General features: G+C 38.7%; 1 protein-coding gene across 1 annotated transcript in view; it reads right to left on the bottom strand.

Moving 5' to 3' along the window:
• Positions 1-24,034, bottom strand: part of ryr1b (ryanodine receptor 1b (skeletal)) — a 109,235-nt gene that overhangs the window by 11,187 nt on the left and 74,014 nt on the right. Inside the window, exons 63-90 of the mRNA XM_047391362.1 lie at positions 23,037-23,158; positions 22,743-22,792; positions 22,008-22,068; positions 21,764-21,890; positions 20,204-20,312; positions 20,015-20,096; positions 18,394-18,524; positions 17,952-18,272; positions 17,522-17,762; positions 17,222-17,309; positions 16,964-17,056; positions 16,568-16,582; positions 13,784-13,954; positions 13,592-13,651; positions 12,478-12,612; positions 12,259-12,371; positions 12,071-12,167; positions 11,287-11,393; positions 11,152-11,203; positions 10,945-11,025; positions 6,548-6,647; positions 5,845-5,924; positions 5,654-5,730; positions 5,448-5,521; positions 1,633-1,713; positions 1,388-1,476; positions 516-644; positions 204-308 (exon numbers count right to left, since the gene is read on the bottom strand). Coding sequence (XP_047247318.1) covers positions 204-308; positions 516-644; positions 1,388-1,476; positions 1,633-1,713; positions 5,448-5,521; positions 5,654-5,730; positions 5,845-5,924; positions 6,548-6,647; positions 10,945-11,025; positions 11,152-11,203; positions 11,287-11,393; positions 12,071-12,167; positions 12,259-12,371; positions 12,478-12,612; positions 13,592-13,651; positions 13,784-13,954; positions 16,568-16,582; positions 16,964-17,056; positions 17,222-17,309; positions 17,522-17,762; positions 17,952-18,272; positions 18,394-18,524; positions 20,015-20,096; positions 20,204-20,312; positions 21,764-21,890; positions 22,008-22,068; positions 22,743-22,792; positions 23,037-23,158 — 2,991 coding nt within the window. The remainder of the gene's footprint in view (positions 1-203; positions 309-515; positions 645-1,387; positions 1,477-1,632; positions 1,714-5,447; positions 5,522-5,653; positions 5,731-5,844; positions 5,925-6,547; positions 6,648-10,944; positions 11,026-11,151; positions 11,204-11,286; positions 11,394-12,070; positions 12,168-12,258; positions 12,372-12,477; positions 12,613-13,591; positions 13,652-13,783; positions 13,955-16,567; positions 16,583-16,963; positions 17,057-17,221; positions 17,310-17,521; positions 17,763-17,951; positions 18,273-18,393; positions 18,525-20,014; positions 20,097-20,203; positions 20,313-21,763; positions 21,891-22,007; positions 22,069-22,742; positions 22,793-23,036; positions 23,159-24,034) is intronic.

Genomic DNA, 24,034 nt, shown 5'->3' with positions numbered 1-24,034 from the left:
TTTTGTACATATTAAGTTAGATTTCCACTTTAACAGAGTCTCATACTATATCAGAACTGACAAAGAAAGCAGTTTCAAACACAACACAAATAAAATATTTTTTTTTTTTATATTTCTGAATGTTGTGCTTGGATGTTCTACAAAAGGTAATAACGAAACATAAAAGTCAATAAAATAATTTCCCATATTAGGATCTTTCTCACCTGAGCCAGTTTCATCATCATATGAGCAAAAACGTGGAGGAAACCCACGACAGCGTCCCACAACCTGCTGTGGGCTAGAGACTGCTGGTTACCAGTGCAGGGACCCTGAAAAACACAAACACATGCTTTTAAATCTGATCTTTTCGTCAATATTACCCAGTTTAGAAAAATCATGTCATCCCATAAACATAAAACATTCAGAAAGCTAAAACAATCCACCTGTAGGTTTGTCTGTAGGAAAAAAAACTGTGCTAGAACATCAGTAGTGCTTCGTATTACGATTTGCTTACGTTGGCACCATAACTTCCTCACCTGGATGTACTCAGTCAAGCTGTTGAAGACTTGTTTGGCCACAGTCATGGCTTTGGAGAAATTCCTCTTACCGGGTCCATCGATGATGTCTTTCCCTGAGTAGTACCAGTAAAAGTCACTGATGGACTCCTGCAGACGGGGGAGATGACAGGTATATTATAAAGTTATTATGTTAATGGTCTATCTTATCAGTGAACTGACTAGTGATATCATTCTGCATGTATTTGGCATAATTATTATATTGGAACAAAGTTACTTTTTTAGATTTTCAGAATTGTTTTAAGAACATTAAACCTGCAAACATAAATTAAAACCTCTTTCATAAGAGCAAAAATATCAGCACTATATAGTTCTCTTCTAACTATAAACTCTTGTGTTTTTTTCTTACTTTTTAATGAATTTTACTATAGATTTCTGTAAATAAAATTGAAATAAAATGAGTCAAATGTTAACACCAAATATACTAAACCTCAACTCCTTTAAAAATAAACCAAATCAGGTTTAATGTCACCTTACAGGAGCTACGTTGTCATTCCTGTGCCTCCTGAGCATGCTCAGTAAGTCTGCATGATATTAAACACCATGTGAGGGCAATATTATTGGTAAATATTGTAACGACATAATCAGCAGCAATAAATCCACATTTTCCTCACTCATTTGTCTCTCTGTGACCTTTAGCATCTTGAACATGTTTGTCATCTGAATAGGCTAATTATCTTATTAGCATGCAAAATGTGGCGGTTTAGAAATGATTAACTAACAATTATTGCAAAACAACCTTTTATGATATTAATATTGCGCACAGTGATATTGTGATGAAAACATATTAGTGATGTACCCAACCAAAGGCATGTAAAGTGGATCATAGTGACCTGCAGTCGCAGCAGGTAGTCCACAGTGCAGATGATGACGTTGATGGTTGTGGTGCTGCCTGTCTGGGTTCTCAGGTAGTTCTGAAAATCTGAGCACAGACAACAGAACCAGAAATGAAGTTGCTGGGCTGGTATTTTTAAGCACAAGCGGACAGGTTCACACTGAGTACAGTAAAGAATTTAGCTCTGATATTATTGCATATAACTAACATGAGTTTTCGTCTCATCACTTTTCTTCATCTTACCATTATTGTGGCCTTCACACAGAAGCTGCAGGAAGCGGAAGAGGTCGCACGTAAATTCGTCATCTGCCATTACTTTCTCATCTGAGACAGAGTAAGAAGAGACCAGTTAAATAATACTGCCACCAGTTGAGATACAGAGTTGGGTCTGGTTATTCTGTTAGAAAAGGAAGAAGTAAACAAACTTTACAGGGAATTAAGTTCATCAATGGTACGGTTAAAATAAATGTAGCTTCAGGATCTTCAGGAATTGGGTACAAAAAACAACCACTCCTCTAAATTTGCCCATTTTTAAAGTCAGAGCATTAACTAAAAGTTTTTACCAACTGGGACTGTGAAAAACCAGGCTGGATGAGAACCTGGGTTTAAGATATATTCCTTGAAATCCCGTGACCTTTTAAAGTGAAAAAGTGAAAACGTGATTATATTAGGTCTTTCAACATCAAAACATTAGGGCAGTTCAGCTCAGGAAGAGGTCAAAATACATCAACACTCATGCATAGCTAAGTCAGATCCCAGAACTCCACTCATTTGCACCAGCCTTGTAAAAAATTAAAGGAGAAATGCTGTCCTAGTGAAAAAAGGAGTGACTATAACTGTTGTACATGATTTAAAGTACAAACAAAAAAACATCTTAGAATGGTTTGTTTCCCCTTCTAAATGAGCATTTTTAGATTAACGGTTGGATTATTTTAAAATATATATAGTGAGATTATGATGCTGCAGTAAAATTATTATTTTAAGGCTTCTTTACAAGTGATCCCCATAAATGCGAAGAATGCTGTACAGTGACCTCATACCATTCTGCTTTCATTAGCAAATGTTAGTAAAATACCATCGAGACCGCAAAGTGCAAGTTAATGAGTCAGTTTAAGGCCTCCTGGAGTTTTATTTCTTTTCTTAATCTGATTTGTTTCACAGGAAAAGGTTCAACAAAACTCAGACAAAGACTAAAACAAACATCAGTTACATCACATCTAACAGAAACATGAAAAACAGATAAATGAAGACATGAAACCTGAGGAAAACACACAGAAACACACAACTGTGCTGAAAATGTTGATGGGTACAAACAGAACAGCACACCTTCATGCAGGACAGATCTACTGTACTCTGAAAACCCAAATACATGGTTGCTTTTACTGTAGACATAATTATGTAAAATGCTTTTAAAGTGGCATTTTTTGAAATGTTTAATTTCATGTGTTGCAAGGTTAGCATGCCAACAGACCTTTACAGTGTCTTTTACAGAAATGCACAAACATCCTCACTGTATCCATCACAAAACAAGATTACCGCAACACTTAATGACTGCGGTAAACTAAATCAATAATCCCCACTGAACGATTATAGTCCCACACGGTTCCACATTTATGGTAAATAAAAGAAAGAAATCCAAACAGGCATCAGTTTATGAACATAAAACAAAGGAAACATGATTCAGCAACAAACAGCTGCTTTGGTGCCATCAGCTGACAGTTCTGCATATTGCTCTGTGAGCAGAAAGCTTCTTTTTGCTATTTTCAATGACAATTTCGCAGTTTCTTTCTTTGGTACGAGGGCGCTGTTATTATTTACTCTGTCTTCTGGGAATACTGGTGTAAAAGCTCAAACATTAGGTAACTATTCACTGTGCATCAATGGTCCGCAGCAGTCTGGTGCTCCTTTCAACACCAAATCCATAAAACATGAAGCAGTATGGTACAGTAAAGCATTTGCATTGTTGACGATCCTTGATGATCACAATCCCAATAATGTGTTTTTGTCCTGTCGTGTTGGGTTTTACTTTTACTTGTCGAACAATGCGTGGTTGTCCCAGCCTAGAAGCCCATGGTAACTCTGGAGGAAGTACAGAGATCTAGACCTTAAACTGAAAAATCTGTTGATAAGACAACTAGCAGTGAATTCAATTCAATTCAGTTTTATTTATATAGCGCCAATTCACTACACATGTTGTCTCAAAGCACTTTGAAGCACTCCAGATATTTGGGTTTTATGGAAGAGTGGCTGTTAAGACCACTTATGGTTAGGTTGGGCATTTACCTTTCATACAACACTGATTAGAACGTTATTGATGTGGGACACCTGAGGAACTGGTAAGGCTCTCAGTTTCTTTAAACCATAACTGTCAACTAACTTGTGTCTGCTGAAAACTTTGATTTCTACCTTAGATTTTGCTGAATAAATTTATATTTCAGACTCTGGAATATGGTGTGTCTCTCTTTGTGTTGTGGCCGTTGAATCCGATTGTAATAGTGGCATAAAGAACATCATTGTTTAAAGAAAGCCACTAAAAGACCAGCTTCCACTTTGTCACAAGCCATGTAGGGGCAAAGCTAGCGTGGAAGTTGGTGCTCTGTCAGATGACAATCTTTTTGCCCTACATGCAAAACACCATGTGTGGTGAAAACTTTACATTGCACATCACCCTGATAAAACACCATCCATGTGATGAAACATGGAGGTGGCAGTATCATGCTATGTGGAGAATTGTCTTCTTCCTGGACAAGGTTAACCTTCCGGCTAAAAAAAATCTGCACTAAACATACGATGAGAGGTACAACAGAAGGACTGCATTCGCAGGGCTTGTCCTAGTCGACTCTGAGTATAGAGAACATGACGCCACTTCTAGACAAAGTTAATATGAGACATTTTTTTTGTTATAAAACAAGGCTTTAGGTTAATTTATGACTCCAACCCTTATTACAATCATCATCTAAGTGGTTTTATCAGGTGCTGATCAGTTAAGCGTATTGATGCAAGGACTCCTTAAGGCATTGGAGCTCATGGTTGTCCAACCTTCTAGCGTCTTTCAAGCGAGAAACTGCAAATATTTTCCAGTTTGTCTAAGATAAAAAAATAATCTCACCTGTTTTAAATAACATATTAGTTTCTTTTTGTGCATTTCCCATACCCATCCAGATTTTTCTGGATTAAATTCTTATTCTAGAGTCTGATGTGGGGAATTTTATGTAGATGACTTCCTGAACAGGTCTGGCTATTAGGGTCAACCTTAGAGTGACATTTGGATCAATTCCCACTCCTACTGCAATTCATTTCAGTTTCAAAACAGGAGAGGAAGACTGACATTACCGTGCCTCCCTCCTGAGATTAATGGAGTTACAGCAGATCTGAGATAAAACACTCAAGGATGAGGATTCAACTTTGCAATCAATGAAGGAAAATGGCAGAGATAGTGCAGCTGCATGAGTATCAAACCAAACTGACTGGAAAGATTAATTTCATTGAGTCCTTGAGTGTGAAATGAAATGTATATTAATTTCACAGCAATTAAAAAGACTAGTGATGTGATTAGGGGCCAGAGAGAGGACAGGGAGGACAGAAAGAAGAGAAAGAAAAAATATACACGCCAGCAAAGTTTCATTTACCACGTTCTAGCTTCTTATCTGAGTGCAGCAAATTGACGTGTAGAAAGGACATGTGCATGAGAGGTAAGAGGTTGATATGGGCAAAGAGAACAAAATGAAGGGGAGAGAAAAACAAAAAGAGACGAAGTGAGTCCAGAAATCTCAGGGCTGTCAATGGATGATAAACAGCTTCGTATATAAACAGGTAACCCCTCTAACTTAACGGTGACTTTAGAACTCTATAAATTTATTTCTGGAACCAGCCATCCACATGCACGCACAGTCAGACACACAGGAAAGCACATATGAACAGATTACACAGTTGGGTCCAGAAATATCCCAGTATATCACAATGCAACATAAATATGGGGGGAGGATTTTCTAAGGCAGTTTCTGTGTGTGTTTGTGGTTCATCTGTGCTACAGTAAAGAGGCTGCAGACGATACTCACTCGATCCCTCCTCTGAAACCATCCCAAGTCCCTCCGCCTTGTTCTGTCTCTCGAATGCATTCAAGTCCAAAACGCTGTCAATTAAATATTTTTTCATGAGCTCAATGACACAAAACCTCGCTCACAGCTGCCCTTATTAGAACAAATTATTGAGCGGAAGTTTTCTTTAAAGCCTTGAAAGTACCAGCAAAAAAAATATCACAGACCTGCAGGTCTGCATCAGAGCCTGAACGCTAAGGAAAAATCCCACATCCTTTTTGTCCTTCAGGTAGTCCAGCATTTTCTGCAAACCGACACACAAAGAAGGAAATGCTTATATACAGAAGCGATATAAAATCTTAGATCTAAATATCTGACATTATTTAAGCTTTTGGAAACATTTCCTGGCAGGATTTACCTGCTGAACATCACTGTTGCCTCCGTTGAGGATGGAGATTCCCAGTTTGAGCGTTGAAGAAACCATGACTCCAGGTTCACCTGGAATGAGCACAAAGATAAGTGGTAAACTATACAAACTAGATCAATCTGCAGACATATTTCTGTTCTTCGTTTTTATTGTTGCACTGCTGAGCGCCTGAAAAGCTGCTGATTTGGATAACTGCTTGGAAAGCATCTTTCATCCCACTTTAGTGCCACAAAATACAAACCTTGACATTACAAACAAAAAAATCCACATTTGGTTTCAATATTTATAAAGAAAATGAGTAATTCTAAAATGTGCCTTTCTGACACAATAAGCACCATTGGAGGCAGGCCACTATACTGCCAAAAGTATTTGATCAACCGTCCAAATCACTGAATTCAGGTGTTTTTAGGTGAATTCAGAATGGGTTGCTCTCAGGGACTCAACAAATATCAGTGTGGTACCATGATACCTTTATAACAAGTTTATTTCTGAAATGTGCTTGGTACAAAATATAAAAAAAATCAGCTGTTAGTTTTATTAAAACTGTGGGAGCCGCTGGGAATGACAGCAACTGCGTCAGCAGATGCTGAGGACTCTAGTGCACAAAGGTTGCCGAAGAGTTGCAGAAGAGTCATTAGCAAGTCGATTTACTAAAAAATGTGAGTACATTTTCTGTTTACTGTGTAGCAGCTACCTTTACAGGCGCTGATCATTTGCAGCACCATCTCTGCAGCCCCACGGTTGTGCAGACGGGACTGCTGGTACAGAAGCCTCTGTTTCTCCATCTCCTTTTCCTGTGGAGCAGAGAGAGAGGAACGAGAGCTGTAACCCCGCCAACAGGAGCTGCACTGCCCCCCACACTCGCACACACTCATACATCTTCACACCCTGATCTGTTTTATGAAGCTCTTATTAAACAGAGGTCCTTCCTGCTAAAGCTAGATTTTGGTGCATCTCATTTACAAATTAAATTAACTGAATCACTTAAGTTTTACTTCAGCTAACAGTTAATGTATTGTCCATAAAATAGTACCTTTCCTAGTTTTTTGGAATTACGAATCAAAAAGTCCTAAATAAAATATTACTAAATGGTAAATGGCTTGAACTTGTATAGCGCTGTATCAATTCCCCAGAGACCCCGAAGCGCTCCACACTACATTCAGTTTTACTAATCAAATAAATTATCAGATCAGTTTTTCCTTTAGAGAATGAGTAACAATTGATCCAATATTTTTATATTATAGGATGAGATTGTAGACTACTGAGATCTGGAAGGTTCCAGGTTTGTTGTATTTAATATTTACAACACCAGCAGGGGTGTAGTTAACAGCTGGACTGACCAGCTATGTGAAGCTTAGATTGTGGACAATATTAGGAATGTAAAAATAACCATAATTTTAGATTACTGTTTAGTTTTAGCCATTACTGAGAATGATGCTATGGTGCTGTAATATTGGTCGTGATCCCAGGATCTACAATTTTTATATCCTGGAGGAAGTAAAATCATGTTAAATGATGTTGAAAGAAATTAATTTTTTAAAAAAAGAAATTAGTCACATAATGTAATGTAAAGTTTTAGGGTTTAGTGTGTTTTATCTTTTCAATATCGGAAGAATTTTAGCATAAAAAATCCGCAAGGAACAAAATAGAAAACAAATAGAGCGCTGTAATTAATTTCTCTGAAATAAATCATTTCCAGAGTGTGAAGGAACCCTGCTCATTTATACAGTATCTCCTCAAACTGCTATTAATGTTCATAAAGTAGCTGAAAACATTGTGTTCTGTTGTAATCTTTTTAATTTCATGATTTTATGACTTGCATAACCTGAACATCTTAGGAAACCTTAGCTCCCAAAGGGGCTTAAATGGATGCACTGCATTGTTAATGATCTGAGTTTAGTTTGGACCAATAAAGACACACACTTCTCCTCTCAATCAATGTGTATTAGTGATGGAGGCAGTTATTCCGACTGTTGACATCCACCAGAGGTGCAAACACTCAACGGCAGCCAACTCTTTGTTCCAGAGCATAACACACACATCACACATTCTTCTTTTAAGCAAAGATCACTGCCTAACAAACACCTCATGCAACCTCCGCTTCCAACAGAACAGTTGAGGGGATTTCTATCTGAAGGTCCTTCATTTACAGCATTATGAACCTATCTGTACATTCTTGGCTAATGACTTCCGAATACTTAAAGCACTGATAACATATACTGTAGATTTTGTTGCCTCTTGATATGTTATAATTTATTAGGTTAAAATTTCAACAAATAGCAAGAGTCATGTACTAAACTGTACAATGCTTTACTGGTCCATGAACCATCCTGTTGACAAAAGAGGTTAACCAGCCTCACCCACTGCATACCATGCATAAAACCGTTCCCAAAGCACACAGAACTACATCTACCCCCTCCCTCCAACCTAACCCACCCCTGCACCCTCCCACACTTCCTCACAAGTCTAACATGAATGAAACTGGTGTATGGACTTTCCTCTGCTTACAGAGCTTCTGTTTCCTTATTTGTCCTTTATTGTGAGCGGCTGAAGAAGCAAAGATTCATGTATGCATGTCTGGATGTGTGCAAGTCAGTGGTTTGAAGTATAAGTAGTGTAGTACAGTAAGTAGTATAGTGTGTCTGGGCTTGGACTGTGCAGGCTTTTACTGTAGTCCTTGGTGTGCACAGAGAGGGAGGCATGTTAGCACTGTCCAATTCAAACTAAAGACAAGTGTGTGTTAGTTGTCAGAACCCCGCGTCGAACTTTAGGACAATAAAGGGTGAATTAACAAGTTAGAGTAAGAGGTGTTAGTCAGTAAAGTGTGATTCAAGTCAAGGTGTGACTTGCCACAAATGCACAAAGTCAACACAAAAAAGGCCTGTTTCACTGTTAGAAAAACTTGTTTGTGGTTTCATAACTAATATGGTTTAATATAAAGCTACTCAGGCAACATTACATTTCAGAGTACATATCAGGTTCAGAAGGACATGGTAAAGATTTGTGTCTACATACCATTTTTTTTAAGATCCACTGTCTTTTAAATGCAGAGCAAGACCTTCTCTTTGCAGGGATGACAAATACATTTTGCCTTTGTACTGACGCCCTTAAAAACTCACAACTCCCTTTGGTCTACTAGCAATCAGCTTATATGTGCAATTTGGAGGTGTGTGTACGTCTCTACAGCGGGGAGCCCTTTTCTAACAGGAAGTCCAGCACATACTGAACTCTATGTACAACGGTCCCAATAACAGGATTGCATTTATGAGCACTGTGGAAACTCTCAGGGTCAATATGAACCCCATTCCATTCTTGATGCATTTCAGAAGACTTATCCAAGACTCTTTAGAGACCATCTAAATTCTAGGAGATTTTAAATATCATTGTTAGTCCTGTGTGAGGTATTTTTTTAGATAAGGGGGTTTCTGATGGTGTTGAGCCATGACAAAACATCTCTGGTAAAACGCCAGGAGGAAATGCTCTCTAAACCTTTGCCAACATCTTCTGCCAAAAAAAAAACCTATTCAGACACAGGCCTTTACAACACAAAATTTTTTTTTTAGTGCACAGTCTGTAATGCCGCCCTTCTGGTAAAGCATGGATCAGTACAAGTACAAGATCACAGTGTCTAAATCTGTTATCAGACACAAAATATCTTTAAAGGGCAAATATATCATATTTCAGGGGCCATAATAAATGTTTTAAGAATGGAACATAAATAAATCACAATCAGCCTGTCCATTGTTTTTTAAAGCCAATAAGTAATTTTAAAACTGCTTTTGACAGCCTTTGTAGCCACGCCTCTCTCAGAAGCAGGAAGGACTATATATGGATCATGTAGTCTAATCTGGATCCTCAGTTTCAAATGGACTGCTGCTGTGTATAGGTCACAGACTGTTTTCTTGAATTAAAAAAACCTTTTAAACACATAGATGTTGAATAGATGCCTGGACAGCAATAACTTAACCCCTTAGCTTCAGCAGCGACTCATTTCACTCTGTGTCTGAGCTAAATGAAGCAGAAATTGTTTAACTGAAGCTGCTTTCTGACTGTATCTCACTATTTTAACTTCCTATGTATTCGCCACATTTATTTGCCACATTTGAGTGACTAAACCAACGGTGTCCAAAGAATAAGCTTTTGACATCTATTATACTTTGTAGTAGTTAAACTGTACTATGTAAGTCACAGACTGACGTGGAGAAAAAGGGACCTTACACAAACACTGCATTGCTCACTATATATATAAAGTAGGCTCTTCTGGTGACATATAGCTGTGCACTTCAAGGTAACAATATTGGTCAGAACTGGAGCAGAAATTACAATGTCTACATGAATGCAGCTTGAGTTTTGAATTACAGTTTTTGTCACAAGCACTCATTGTCACCCTTTGGTGAATTACAGACAAACTGTGCTTACAAAAGACATCTTTAAATCACCCCATAGGGTGCTGGTCTGTTAGATCCTCAGGCTACTCCTCTTAAACAACACTTCTCCCAACTTCTTCGTCCTCTGAATAAATTGCCTTTCACATTATGAACTCAAATGTTACCTGGAGGCCTTACCATCACTACTTTTGTCTTGGGCCGCCATTGAGTAATGCACTGATGCCTGAGTTAGGCTTTGTATTGTGGAAATGAATACAACTATTGTGATACAAGCCTGATGACAACTGACAAAAAAACTGCCCTTTATGCCCTTTAATGTGGTCTTCTATAAAATATGCTGATCAGGCTTAGAAACTGTGATTTTAAAGTCAAACAAGACAAGACTCGGGTTTGTTTTGCTCTGGGTTTCATTTTGTTGTCTTTAGCTGCACCATCTCTCTGCACTCAAGTCATGCAATGTAGGAACATTTTGAGTCCACAACACCAATCCTGCTGGTGGTCCAGCAAAGGCATGCACAGGTCAGTCCACCACAGCAGGAAATAGACGAGTGACGTGAGTGAACAAAAAAAAAGACAGTAAGGGAAAAAAGAGGGATATGCTGTGGTAAGAGTTGAGTGGGGGGTGTGCTCAGTGTGATATCACGTGTGGTCATTCGTGGGGAGCTGCTTCTCCGCTGACTCCCCTCCCCTGGTCCCCCCATACCATCTCTGTCTGCCGCACCTCAAAGGATGGCTCCTCCCCCTCCAGTTCTCCCCCTTCGTCTTCCTCACCAATGTGGCAGCTCTGAAGGACGAGAAAACAAGATCAGATTAATTCCTCTTTTTGATTGGGCTCTCCACTATTTTTTCTTCATGCAAACACTACAGTTTTTATCCATTACAGATTTCATGAGATGTCAAGGAAATGTACCTTTGCCATGATATCAGCATAAGACATGTAAAGATGGTCAACTTCAAGTTTCCTGTAATGAGAAAACAAACAGTATAAATAAGGAAGATGAACTGATTAAAAAGGAGAAAGGCAAAAGCTGCACCCCACTCTTACGTCTTTTCTGTTAGAGCCGTGCGACTGAAGTGAAGAATCAACTGATGAAGAGGATCAGGCTTTGTCTCCGTCTCTTCTTCCTCCTCTTCCTCTTCCTCCATGGCTTTCTAGTTTTTAGAGGTATGATACAGGAAAAACCCTCATGACAAACAATGTGTCTGCAACAATGCTTCTAAAATCAGAATCAGAATCAGAAAAGCTTTATTGCCAAGTACGTTTTTGGACATAGAAGGAATTTGTTTTGTCGGTGCAATACAATACAAATTAAACAGTATAAACATATCTACAATATAATATAAATATATGTGCACAGTTTTAAGTGAGTGAGAGTAAATGTAGAGCAGTATAGGATGCGAGAGCGGTACAACAGTGCAGGTGATCAATGTGCAAGTATGGCAGTGCAAGTAAAGCAGAGTCCAAGCTGAGCGTTAATGTAATGTAATGTAAAAGGGTTTATTTGGGTTTTATTTGACCTTTGGTACCCACATGTTGCCATTTCATCCCTTCATACCTCCATCTGACACCCATCCATTTCAGACCCACGTACTCAAGGTAATTTATCTTTTGAGTAATTAATTTTTTTTATACATTTTGGAGATAAATGTTCATAAAAAGGCAAAAATCTTATGTAAATTTATTTTATAGTATTTACAAAAGATTCTACATTAAACCTGATTTCTTTACAGAGAATTAGTGGTAATTACCTTAAATCACCAGATGTGCATACAACAGATTCCCATGGCAGGTACATATTCATGTGCAGTCAGTACGAGGCATTACTTACTGACAGGTCATCAATCATCTTGTCTTCAAATGAGTAGCCCTCAGTTTCTAACCAGTTGCGCTTGTAGGCATTCAAGAACATGTTGGTGGCTCTGTGCCTGTGACAGAAGAGGTAAAGGATTGTTAATCTCATAAAACGTCTGATACAACGTGTTGTTTATTTTTATTCAGAATGATGGGAATCATTACTTTGGGATGTTGTACAGAGGCGTCATCCTAAAACAAGCCACCACTGCTCTGCGGCGCTGTTTGGACAGCAGCTTGTGCCATACCATTTTCTTCGACTTGAAGGGATGCTCAGTCTGAAGGACATAAAGTCAATATTCCATATGAGCCTTTGCCACCACCATGCAGTATTAGACAAAATGTTTGTGCCTGTATTGAACTTCGGACTGCAGCAACACTCACCACCTCGATGTGGTAAAGGACAGCCGAGACCTCTTGTACCCTTTTCACCACCTTCTCGGGATCTTCAGCATCTTCAGCCTTTCCAGCCATCTCCTTGTAAAGAGCCATCTGCCAGCGCATAGCTGGATCCTCCACCTGAACCCAGACATGATAAACAACAATAATGTTGTCTAGGCGTATTGGTGCTGGTCCTGATGTATTGGTGTAGTCGATGTGTTTTTTGACATTCATTACTTTATTCTCGTTTTATGTACAGTTTTTACTCTTTTTCCCTCGTTCTCTGTTGTGGTGAGCTATACTCCTATTTTTATTTTGTAGCGTGTGTTCACCTGATTGTCTCTGCCTTCTCAAACCCACGTTCTGCTTGTTTGTTTTTCAGCCACTGCCCCAGCTTTAAACCACAGCTTTAATATTTGAAAGAGGTTTGACACTGAGGATTTGAGAAGACCACTGAAGAAGCTAAATGACAACCAGTATTATATTTTCCACTTTTGATGTTCGTCATTGTCATGTTGGAACACCCAATAAAGTACTAGATTCAAACAACTTTAACCCTCAGCTGTTGATTAAAGGTGAAGTTAAACAATTTGTGCAAAGCATCAGATGTTACAAGTCAGATGACCTCAGTTTAACTCATATAGAAGCTATTCTAAATATACGTCTTGTCGTGGCCACACAGTTCAATCTTCAGCTTATCTGGCCATTAAACCTTTCTCCAGAAGACATTAGACTTCTCATGGGTAGCTGCTATTGTTGAGGTCGTAGGTTAGAGTGTGTATTTTGCAGCAGGGACTTCTAACCCTAACTACTGTTAAAAGGGAGGTCTCCTCTCAGCTGTCGCCACATGCATGGCGACAGTTTGAAGGATGTCTGCAAAGTTAATGACACCATGAATTGGACGGCCCATTGGTGCTCAATAAATTAATTGAGTTCTATTGAAATACATTATTTTCAAACTCTTCGCAGATCAAACTGTGACACTATAGGTAAAAAATAATTCAATAACAGGTAATCTATTTAGGGCAGTGGATGTTCCACATCATGTATCACCTCAAAATTCTCCTGGGAAAAACGTTTTTTAAAGTCAATTTAGAACTGTATAAAATCTACTCACCTTGCCTTGCAGATGTAGGTTGTTTTGCAAGAATTCCCTCACCTCTTCATCTGTGTCTTTCTAAAAGGCAGGATATTGTACAACACTTGTTAACAGTGTAACAGTGTAACAAAGTTCTACACTTGGATGGCATTGTTTACTCCATCTTTAAGTTTAAAGCAAAAACAGTAAACACGTCTATGAGCAAAGTACCAGTGAGTATCTGATCTTAGCAAGGTTGATGAGCTCCTGGTCAGCAGGAGAGCACATATTTAGGCCGATGGGGAGCAGTTTCTTTAATGCCGCCACAATCAAGGAGGTCTGCACAGAGTAGCGATCTCCTCGTCTCTTCTTCTTGCTACGTTCCTGCTCTGAGCCTCCAGACTGAAAAGAACGGTAGATCAGTTTGCGTTCAACAAGATGGTTTTTGGGAAATAAGAGGCTTGAACAAAATTACTAACACAAAGCATAACATGACAAGGTGAAAGAATGATGACGGGATTGTAAGAAACAACATGCAGACAGAGTGAACCAACAAGTTTAAAGAATTATCATTTAAAGTGAGAGAGAGAAAAACAAATACTTTTTCCTGCTGACATTAACTTTCTGGTTCAGGTTCTTCATTGCTGCATCACCCCCCGCTGCTAAACACAGTGCTGCCTCATGGTTAGTAGAGCAATGTTTCCTGTGGACATTTCTTTGGAGTCTCCTCTGTCACCTTGAAGCTCTTCTCACACTTTCGTGTCCTGACTGTTTTCTGGTCTCACAGCACCTTTCTGACTTCAGCAAGAACACTTAAAGCAACTTTATGTTCTTGAAAACAACTTTCTGTGGACTTGGACACTGATTACGGTAAAGACCCTGCATAAAAGCCCAAGAGGCTATATTTCCAGCAACCACATAAAACATCAGTTACGCAATGATGATGATGTTGAATTATTTAACAGTTGTATTGGGGTCAATGAGCATGGCAAGATGTGATGAGTCCAGTTAGTTGATGTGAGGACAGCTGAGATAGATTTAGTTTCCCCTGACAGATACGCCTGAAAGATGCTGCAGAAGAATCAGAAAAATCCTAAGAAAAGCTATTCTTTATGAGTGCAAACAAAGTTAATACAAATACTTAAAAGGGAAGAGTCCTCCAACGCAGGAATCTTAACCGCAAATGCTGTAAAAAATCCGAGCATCAGAGTTTTACAAACAGCACACGAGCTCCATAGCTGAATCCGACAGGGACGATCTAGAGGCAAAGTGTTTATTGATCAAACCAAAACATCACGGGTGATGACGCTCGGCAGCAGGGGAGCAAAGACCCAGCTGCTTAGCCGAGCACCATGAAACCTCTCAGGCCACTACGATCTACAGCAAATGGCTTTCATTGAGTCTCCCAGACCCTCTACTCACACAAATATAAACACAGACATAAAAACACCCATTGCAGCACACCCACAAACCATCCAACATGGACAAAACATTTCCGATAAGAGCATAGATCATTCTTTAACTATATTCTAAGTGATTTTATACATGAAACTGACATCTTCTCATGTTGCTACCATTTGGACTTTTGATTGCAATTAATCTGCAATGACAACCTTTAATTAAGACTGACACTTTAACAGGAGAAAATCAATCAATTTTTAGGGATGAAAAAGTACAGATTTTGTGTAAAAAGATCTTGATTTGCATCACTTAATTCTGTTGAAGAGAAACCACTACACAGTGCGACTGTTTATATGTTTAATAAAGGTGTTTGATGCTATGGGATGAGAAGCATAATTCCTAAATGGTTGAAATTCAAAATATCAACAATAATGGTCGGCTTTAATATTCAATAAGACAGGAAATCTGTGTTGCTTATCAGAGAGTTCGTTTTGCCATTTTTACAAACGAAGAATTGATTGCAACCTGTTGAACTTCATTTACATTATTTTGTGCTTTTACTAAAACATTTTTGCACTCTTATAATACTGCAAAAAAGGTTATCTACATCAGGGCATTGCTAGTTAAGAAAGGGTCATTTTATTTTGTATTTCTTTACTTGTAATCCATAATGTCCCAAAATGCTTAAAGGAAATGTGTTTTGTTTAGTCAGTCAGTCATTTTCTACCACTTATTCCATAGCGGGTCGCGGGGGAGCTGGTGCCTATCTCCAGCAGTCTACGGGCGAGAGGCGGGGTACACCCTGGACCGGTCGCCAGTCCATCGCAGGGCAACATACAAACAACCACACACTCATTCATACACCTAAGGGCAATTTAGAGTGACCAATTAACCTAACAGGCATGTTTTTGGACTGTGGGAGGAAGCCGGAGTACCCGGTGAGAACCCACGCATGCACGGTGTTTAGTTTATATTTTTTTAAATAAATGCAGTTAGTTATTAATGATGTTTATTTTAATTTGGTGTTTCAGTTTGTATTGAAACTGATGCTGTCTTAGAAACAGAATTTGAAACTGCATTGTGATAGTGAAATCATTCTAAACTGAAGACATAAATTATTTTGTCTGTATTGCCCAGCTTTAGATAGGAAAGTAAAATTAAACAAAGTAATCCAAATGGGAAGTGGATTTTTTCTCTGAGAGCAACTGTGGGAATTAAAACTGTTCATTTGTGTCTGGTTTCGCTGCACATGTTTTACCACAAAGTTACAACCTTTCTCATTAAACCAAGTTCACAAATATACACCTGTGCTGTTGTTAAAGGTGTGTTTGTATAAACGAGGCCTAGCACTAACTTTGCCCCCATGTGTGAAGGATCCTTACCACAGCTCCTTACATTACTAAAGACTAACTGGCAGATTGATGCGTATAGCCCTTGTGCTTTCTACTTTTATCCATCATTGTGTTGACTGCTGAAAGTAAATATGTCTAGAATCCTCTTTCTGTGCATGTAGTTGTGTGAATAATGGGGTCAACAAGAGAGCTCGATGAATTGCCTCTCAAACTCAGGGTGCCATGCGATCAGCACAGCGCTCGTGCACAAACACAATCTAACCTCTCCGTCTCCAGCCTAGTGACCCAGCGTCCAAGCACCGACACAGGATATATGGAGAAAACACAGTTAGCAACAATGCTCACTCAACACTGTACAGCCACTTACATTATCCTGGAAGAGGATGTGTCAGATTAAGTTAACATTTCTTTAAATCCGTTAATGTGCAATAAACAAAATTAATAATTAATTGTTGAAGTTCGTAACAACTAAAAGAAAAAAGGGAATGACAGTTGTGAAAATATGTACAACTAGTAATAGATTGCTTTGAAACTATTCCCTGCTTGAAGTGGCTGGCGTTAGTGATATGTTAATTAATAGAGTTTAGTTTCTTAATGTGTTATGTCTCGGTATGTGGTGGATCAAACATATGAAGAACAGCCAATGTTTTATTTTTACCTTGCTCATCTTACTCTTACTGTCAGCAGTGAGGAAGGACATGTTGTTGATCTCATTCATCACCACAAAGTTCTGCTCCTCCCTCTTGAAGTTCTGGAACACACCATAGACACAGACCCATGTTTAGATTTTTGTCTTCTATATGATCTCTATTATCAGACTCATAAAAAAAGGAAAACTATTTTTTAATTTTTACTATTTGTATTTGTTCAAAAGAAAAACAATAGGGGGGAAAAATAAAAGATGGTAAACCCATACATGTGATTTAGACCAGAAGATGAAGACCTCTCCCACCATCCTGAAAAGTTCTTCTGCATCTGGGTCTGGACAGGTCAGCCACCTTGCCCTTTTGACAGGCACAGCAAACAATGATTATGGATGTTTTAAACTTATGAAAATTGGAAATGAGCCTCAAAAACTTGGTCAGGAGTTTTCATACAACTAAAACAGGTAGGGGAATATTAAACATCAACAGCTCCGACCAAATGTATTCTCTGACAGAGAACTTAACAACTGCACAAGCCCAGCGGTGTTTATCCAGTTTATCAAGCCACTAACCTGTTATTGTCCACGTAGCGGATGAGCAAAGGGTAAAGGGCATACATGTCTCGACACAGCACAGCAAACTCATCTCGTATGGTCCCATTCTCACTGTCCACCTCTGATTTGCCCTCCATGCGCAGTTGCTCCTCCTCTGCCACCACCTTTCCTGCTCGCTTTTTCAGTTTTTCCATAGTGGGAATAAAGTGGGATTTAAGCATCTCTGGTTTAGCCCTGCTGACAATGGGCTGGGCAAAAACTGCACAAAACACAATAAAAAATAGTTATGAACAACTTGACTGAGCAAAAATTTCAGCAAATAAGTACTTTAAAGTATTAAAATAAAAAAGCATTTTGCAATTAAACAGTTTATTTCCATAAATGGGTTTAACAATACAATTTTAAGATTATCTGGGAAGAAAATAGTGGATTTATAAAGCTCACTGACCTGCTAATCTCTTCATCCAAGAGGCCTCATCAATGCCCAGGTTGTTAACGACAATCTTCATAATGCTACCCAACAGCTGGTTGAGCTGTTCGGAGGTAACGGCGGTGCAGATCTGGCCCTCCTGCTCTGGGAGGTTTTCTGAGCCCCTCTCCCACCAGCGTGGAAGGTAATTACACAGCATGGGCAGGGTGATCTCAATCACATGGGGCATTTCTGTGTAGCGAGCTCCTGATTCAGACAGGTCATTGATTTCTTTCATCAGAACCTCCAGCTCTGGGATGTCTGTGCACAGCTCCTCAACTTGATTGGGCAGTCCCAAAACTGATGAGGAAATGAGCAAAAACGTGTGGCTTTTGAAGATATAATCCCATTTTGAAAAATGGATACATGTGGTTTAAATGTACAAGTTACACTTCAGAGAAAACAAAGGAGTAGAGCTCACTAGTTCTCTCTCTTGGAGTTTTGGTTGTGTAGACAGAGAATGTGTTAAATTCATTCAGTGCTGGTTCCAGGAAGGCTACTGGCATAGCTGCTGCTAAATGTGCCAAACACTCTCCAAGAGCAGGTCGCTGTCTGCAGAAAAAAAGAAGAGACATGTAATCTTTAGGGAAATACAAATGTAATCAAAATCTACAGTATCTTTAAAAATCAAAACACTTACAATAGCAATTAATGTTATAAAAACGCAAACATTAGTAACTGCTAAATGTACCAAACCTTTGCTAAAGCTGGTTGATGCCTCCACAAGAGAAAAAAACACGTAAAATTCTCATTAAAGGTTTTTCCTTCAAAGAAAGCAAATGAACTCATCTGTGAATTTTTTAGAAATGTTGATATAAGACAAAATGTGCTAGTGTCATGATTCCTTCTTTTGCCAATATTAGTAAAAACACAAATATTAGCAGCTGTCAAATAAGCCAACCTCTTGTAAAAATTGGCCACTGTCTGCATGAGACAAAATATCATAAAAACAGCTTTAAAGGTTCTACCTTGAATAAAAACAAACAAAACCAAAATCGTTCTCTGGAACTCCATTTGCATGAGCTATTATATGCTGATGTCAGCATTTATTTTAATTACGCAAATATTAACTAAAAAAAAACGCTAGCATTAGCAGCTTCTAACCATTAGCCCTTGTTGATAGAATGTAGCTGAATGAAAAAAACTAAATAAATCAAGATCCTCATTAAAAGTATAGTCTTAAACAAAAGCAAAATAAATAAAAACATATCTTTGAAAATCCATATGCCAACAAGAGCTGTTAAAGTTAACATATTTTTGCTGACAAATACTAGTACTAGCAAAAAATGATAACATTAGTAGCTCCTGAATGTACCTAGCCCTTTGCATTATTATGCAAATGTATTATTAAAAAAACTAATTTAAAATCTATCTTTAAAAATCTAATTCGCTGACATGAACCAATGCTATAGTTAGCATTACTGATATTTGCTAATATTAGCAATAATGCTAATATTGCTAGCTGTTAAGAGCTGAATTTTAATTCGATTCAGTTTATTTATAGAATATATTCCATTTTATATATGTTGATTTATATATATTTATTTATATAGTTCAATCTAATCAATATGCAGAAATGAAACTGCTGTAGCCGAGTGTCTCAATAAATCGCCTGCACAGTTCAGGCGATTTATAGACACTATGAAACGCCTGCGGTTGTTCGCACATAGGATGTTTTTATTCTGTCTTTTCTTTTTAACAATCCCTGTAACAACTCCCAGAGGGCACCAAAAAACATACCCTGTAGTAAGCTCTTGTCAAGAGTTTGTAGCATTATGATTGAGACGCAAGATCTTGAGATCCTATGTAGAAGTTCTCACTGAAAGCAAATGAAATCAAAATCTGTCTCTGAAAATGCTAACATTAGCTATGATATGCTGATGTAAGCATTGTTTTTACTAATGCTGTCTAATATTGGTCAAATAACACTAACATTAACATTTACTAAGTGTGCCTAACCCTGTTCAAGTACTGATCAAACTTTGATCAATGGTCCCCACCAATTATTCATTTTACTCATGTTAGTCCACCATAGTACTTACTTCTCCACATGTGGAGTCTTAACAGTTCCCAACGAATATATACTGCACATCAAACGATAGCAGGATATTTGCAGGTCATCCACTATAGATTTAAAAAATGAGGAATTTGTTAGTTTGGAGTAAGATCTTGGTAAAAACAAACCAGAAAACATTTACTAATTAGTTTCAAACACTTTTACTTCAACTCACAAATAACGTCATCTCCAAACTGGTGTTGGGCAATGTGGTCAAACAGTGAAGTGAGGACAGGTAGTAAGGCGGTTGTGGTGTAGTTGATGTTCTGGGACACACCTTTAACCTAGATAAACAAATAGGGAAATACAGATATCAGCTCAACAAAGAAAAACAATTTCTGGCATTGAATAAACCATAAAAACTTCTATCTGTAATCACAGATGCATACAGAGGTTTTGTGTAACATAATGACTTTTATGTGAAGTTTTAAGCTGACTTAAACATCAGCAAAGTATAAAAATCTTGGCATCTTTTATGAGTTTGTAATATCATTTTTTAACTATTTATTTAAAAATGAGTAGTTTGTGTTAGGAATAATTGGCTTGTAATGTTTATAAAAGATCCACCAATTATTTAATAGGAGAAACCAGATTACCAAACAACTGGCTATCAAACAGTTGTTACCAATGTTAGACCCGCTAATCCGCTAGTGACCTTTGTAACACATATAATTTTTATTTTTTATTTTTGGAAGATACAATTGTGTTCAAAATAATAGCATTCCAATATTACTAATACGTTTAATCACTGTTTTTAATAGGCAAAAAAAAAATCTACATGGCAATAAACATATTGGTATGTGTAGTAAAATAATAGAAAACCAACAGATCCAACAGTCATGAAATGATTGCTGCTGATTTGGTGGAATTTAATAAATAATTAAAAGGGTGTTCCTTAAAATAACAATAATAATAATGCCATTCACTCTGTGAAAAAAACAGGTATCAAATAGGAGCCCCTTAATATGGACAGAGGGAGCAGATGGTGTACGAGCTGGTTATAGTACCTTCCTCGCCTTAAATCTGATTAAAATGATTAAGCTTTAATCATAGAAGGTCTACGGTAACCTGTGAGTCCTCTAACAATTAAGTGATTCAGATGTAAAGCCAAGTTATCGACAAGAAGAACCAGAAAAGTCCCATTGTTGAGAAAAACTACATGTGGTGAAGAAAACTTGACAAATAATACAATGATTGGTCTAAAGAGAAACTGTTAAAGATTTTATAGACCGATGAAATTAGATGCCAGCCCAATCCACATGCTTTAATTAACTGAAAAACTTGCTGGGCGATGTCTGTTTCTGAGGCAAAACAAGCAGCATTGTGGAATCTAATTCAGTCTTACTGGGCTGGAATGCCTGTTCACAGGTGTTAGAAGCTGGTGGACCCCATGCACCGCAGATCTGTGGTAGTTCTCAGAAACTGTGCTTATGAAACTAAATTTGAGTTCAGTCATTCGAATGACAGCTAAATCTTACAGCTAACCATTTTTTAAATTTAGGGAAAAAATGCAAACTCATGTTTTTGTACAGCTTATTTCTTCTTCCCCACTCTTTGTTGAGTGATAAATTTGATGAACTTTTCTCTACGTTTTGGTTTAGCACACAATGTGTTCCATGGAAATTAAAGCTATTCAGGATTTGTAGGTTTACTCACGTTTTTAAACACACTGCTATTATTTTTAACTTCATGTGTACAATGGTGCCTGACTTCATGCCTTTGTGTTCTCCCTGACCTGGGTTTTACTAGACACTTTGCCCAGTTTCAGATTCTCCACCATCTTTTCAATGTCATCTGCAGCACTCTCAAAGAACTGCCGTAGGATAGCCTTCACAATCTCAGGGCCTGACTTCATAACAGTCCTGGGAAAACAATTATTCAAGAAAGATCAAAATAGATGGGTAATTCCAGGTGTTGTGTCTGTTTTCCGTCCTCATGGAGAGATGATGAGGGAGGGATGTGACTAGATGGTGAATTACCTTGCATCAAGGGACCGCGAAAGAATATGCAGACAATTAATCACTGCAGGTGCATCCGTTCCTGCAAACGGCACAAAGACAATGGTCTGTCATTGCTTTCCTTCTGTATAAATCTATCCCATAAGAAGGCCTAAATAATTGGAAACGCAAACTTTCCCATTAGTAGTAATGGAATTCTGTTTAAGAGTTTTGCTAAAACAACACACAGGCCCATATGGCAAAATCACAGCATGTTATAAAACAATTTAACAAATTCACATTTCATTAATATGCTAATTATATTCTTTAAAACATCTATTAGATATGTATTTGTTCCTTTGGTTATGTGTGTGCTATGTTGGGAAAAATGGTGCGAATGAGGATACAGCATCTATTTCCTCAACAAGCCAGGCTGGCAACACATTACAGAGCTGCAGAGCAGCAGAGCAATACCAGCTGTAGAAACTTGATTTATTCTAGTTGCATTGTTTTGGAGAAATGTCTTCAAAGCCATAAAAAGACAACTCTTAAAATCACAAGCCTGCAGAAAACAGAGAAGCCAGGCAGGAGCTGAGCTGAATAGAAAGAAGCATTAGACAGAGGATTCAGTGAGGTGGGAGGAAATGACAGCATGGGAGGATAGACTAGAGTGGAACAGCTCATTGAAGTGTATAAATGACAAAAACCAGGAGGAGGCAGATAAAATAAATAAAAAGAAACTGGACAGGGGATGACACCACCATGCAAATTCCTTACCAAAAAGAGATACTCTGTGCCTCACCAAGGCAGCCAACTTACAGAAGATACTGAGGTCGGAAGAGAAAAGAGCAAAAGCAGGGACAGGGAGGGAAGATGGTGGGGGGGAAGGGGGCAGGTAAAACGTTTCAGGTACATACAAAGTATAAGAGAGGTCAAGGAAATAACGGATATTCTATAACACGAGAGATATGGAGGGACATGACAGAGGTAGAGGACAGACATGGTCACTTCCTAAAGGGAAGGGTAGACAGTAAACAGTTCTGCTACCATGAAATGGACATAAAGACATACCTGGCAATCATCTCTTTCTCTTTGTTAGAGGAAAGGCCTCCACTGCCCAAAACTTTGGCAGGAGTAGAGAGAAAGTACAGGCAGTGGTTCTTGAAGTACTGATTAACGAGTGGAAGAAGAATCTAGAAAAAAAAGACAAGTAAAAATTATTAGTACAGAAAATAACTTGCTAGGATACAGAGTACTGAGGCTGTTAGCGGTTTCTACAACAAGTAAAAATTGATCTCCAGAAAGAACTCTTTTGGCAAGAAGCTTGTGTAGCAAAATTTATTTCAACTCTTGTTTCTGCTTGTTTCAACTCGGGACGTTGTGGGTCAGTGGGCAGAGTACTTCGAAGACCTCCTCATTCCCACCGGCACGTCTTCCACTGAGGAAGCGGAGCCTGGGGACCTTGGGACGGGCTCTCCAATCTCTGGTGCTGGGGTCACAGAGGTGATTAAAAAGCTCCTCGATGGTAAGGCCCCGTGGGTGGATGAGATTCGCCTGGAGTTCCTGGACCAGTGCTTGGACCAGTTTCATCGCCGGCAGTAAGTTGGACTCGTTTCGGGTAAGGGTTGGACTCTGCTAAAGGTTGCCCTTTGTCACCGATTCTGTTCAAAAGGCACATAAGGCACAGTCAAGGTGTTAAGGGGATCCGTTTTAGTGGCCTTAGGATTGTGTCTCTGTTTTTTGCGTTTGACGTGGTCCTATTGGCTTCATCAGCCTGTGATCTACAGCTCTCACTGGAGCAGTTCGCAGCCGAGCGTGAAGAGGCCGGGATGAGAATCAGTGTCTCCAAGTTCGAGGTCATGATCTTGAGCCGGAAAAGGGTAGAGTGCCTCCTCCAGGTCGGGGGGGAGGTCCTGCCTCAAGTGGAGGAGTTCAAGTATCTTGGAGTCTTGTTCACGAATGAGGGAAAAATGGAGCGGGAGATCGATAGACGGATTGGTGCTGCTGCGGACGCTGTACCAGTCTCTGGGGAAGAGAGAGCTGAATCAAAAAGTGAAGCTCTCGATTTG

This window comes from Girardinichthys multiradiatus, chromosome 18 (assembly GCF_021462225.1).
Source record: "Girardinichthys multiradiatus isolate DD_20200921_A chromosome 18, DD_fGirMul_XY1, whole genome shotgun sequence".
NCBI lineage: Eukaryota > Metazoa > Chordata > Actinopteri > Cyprinodontiformes > Goodeidae > Girardinichthys > Girardinichthys multiradiatus.
Note: the sequence above shows the minus strand (reverse complement) of the source record. Positions and strands in the feature narration are given on the sequence as shown.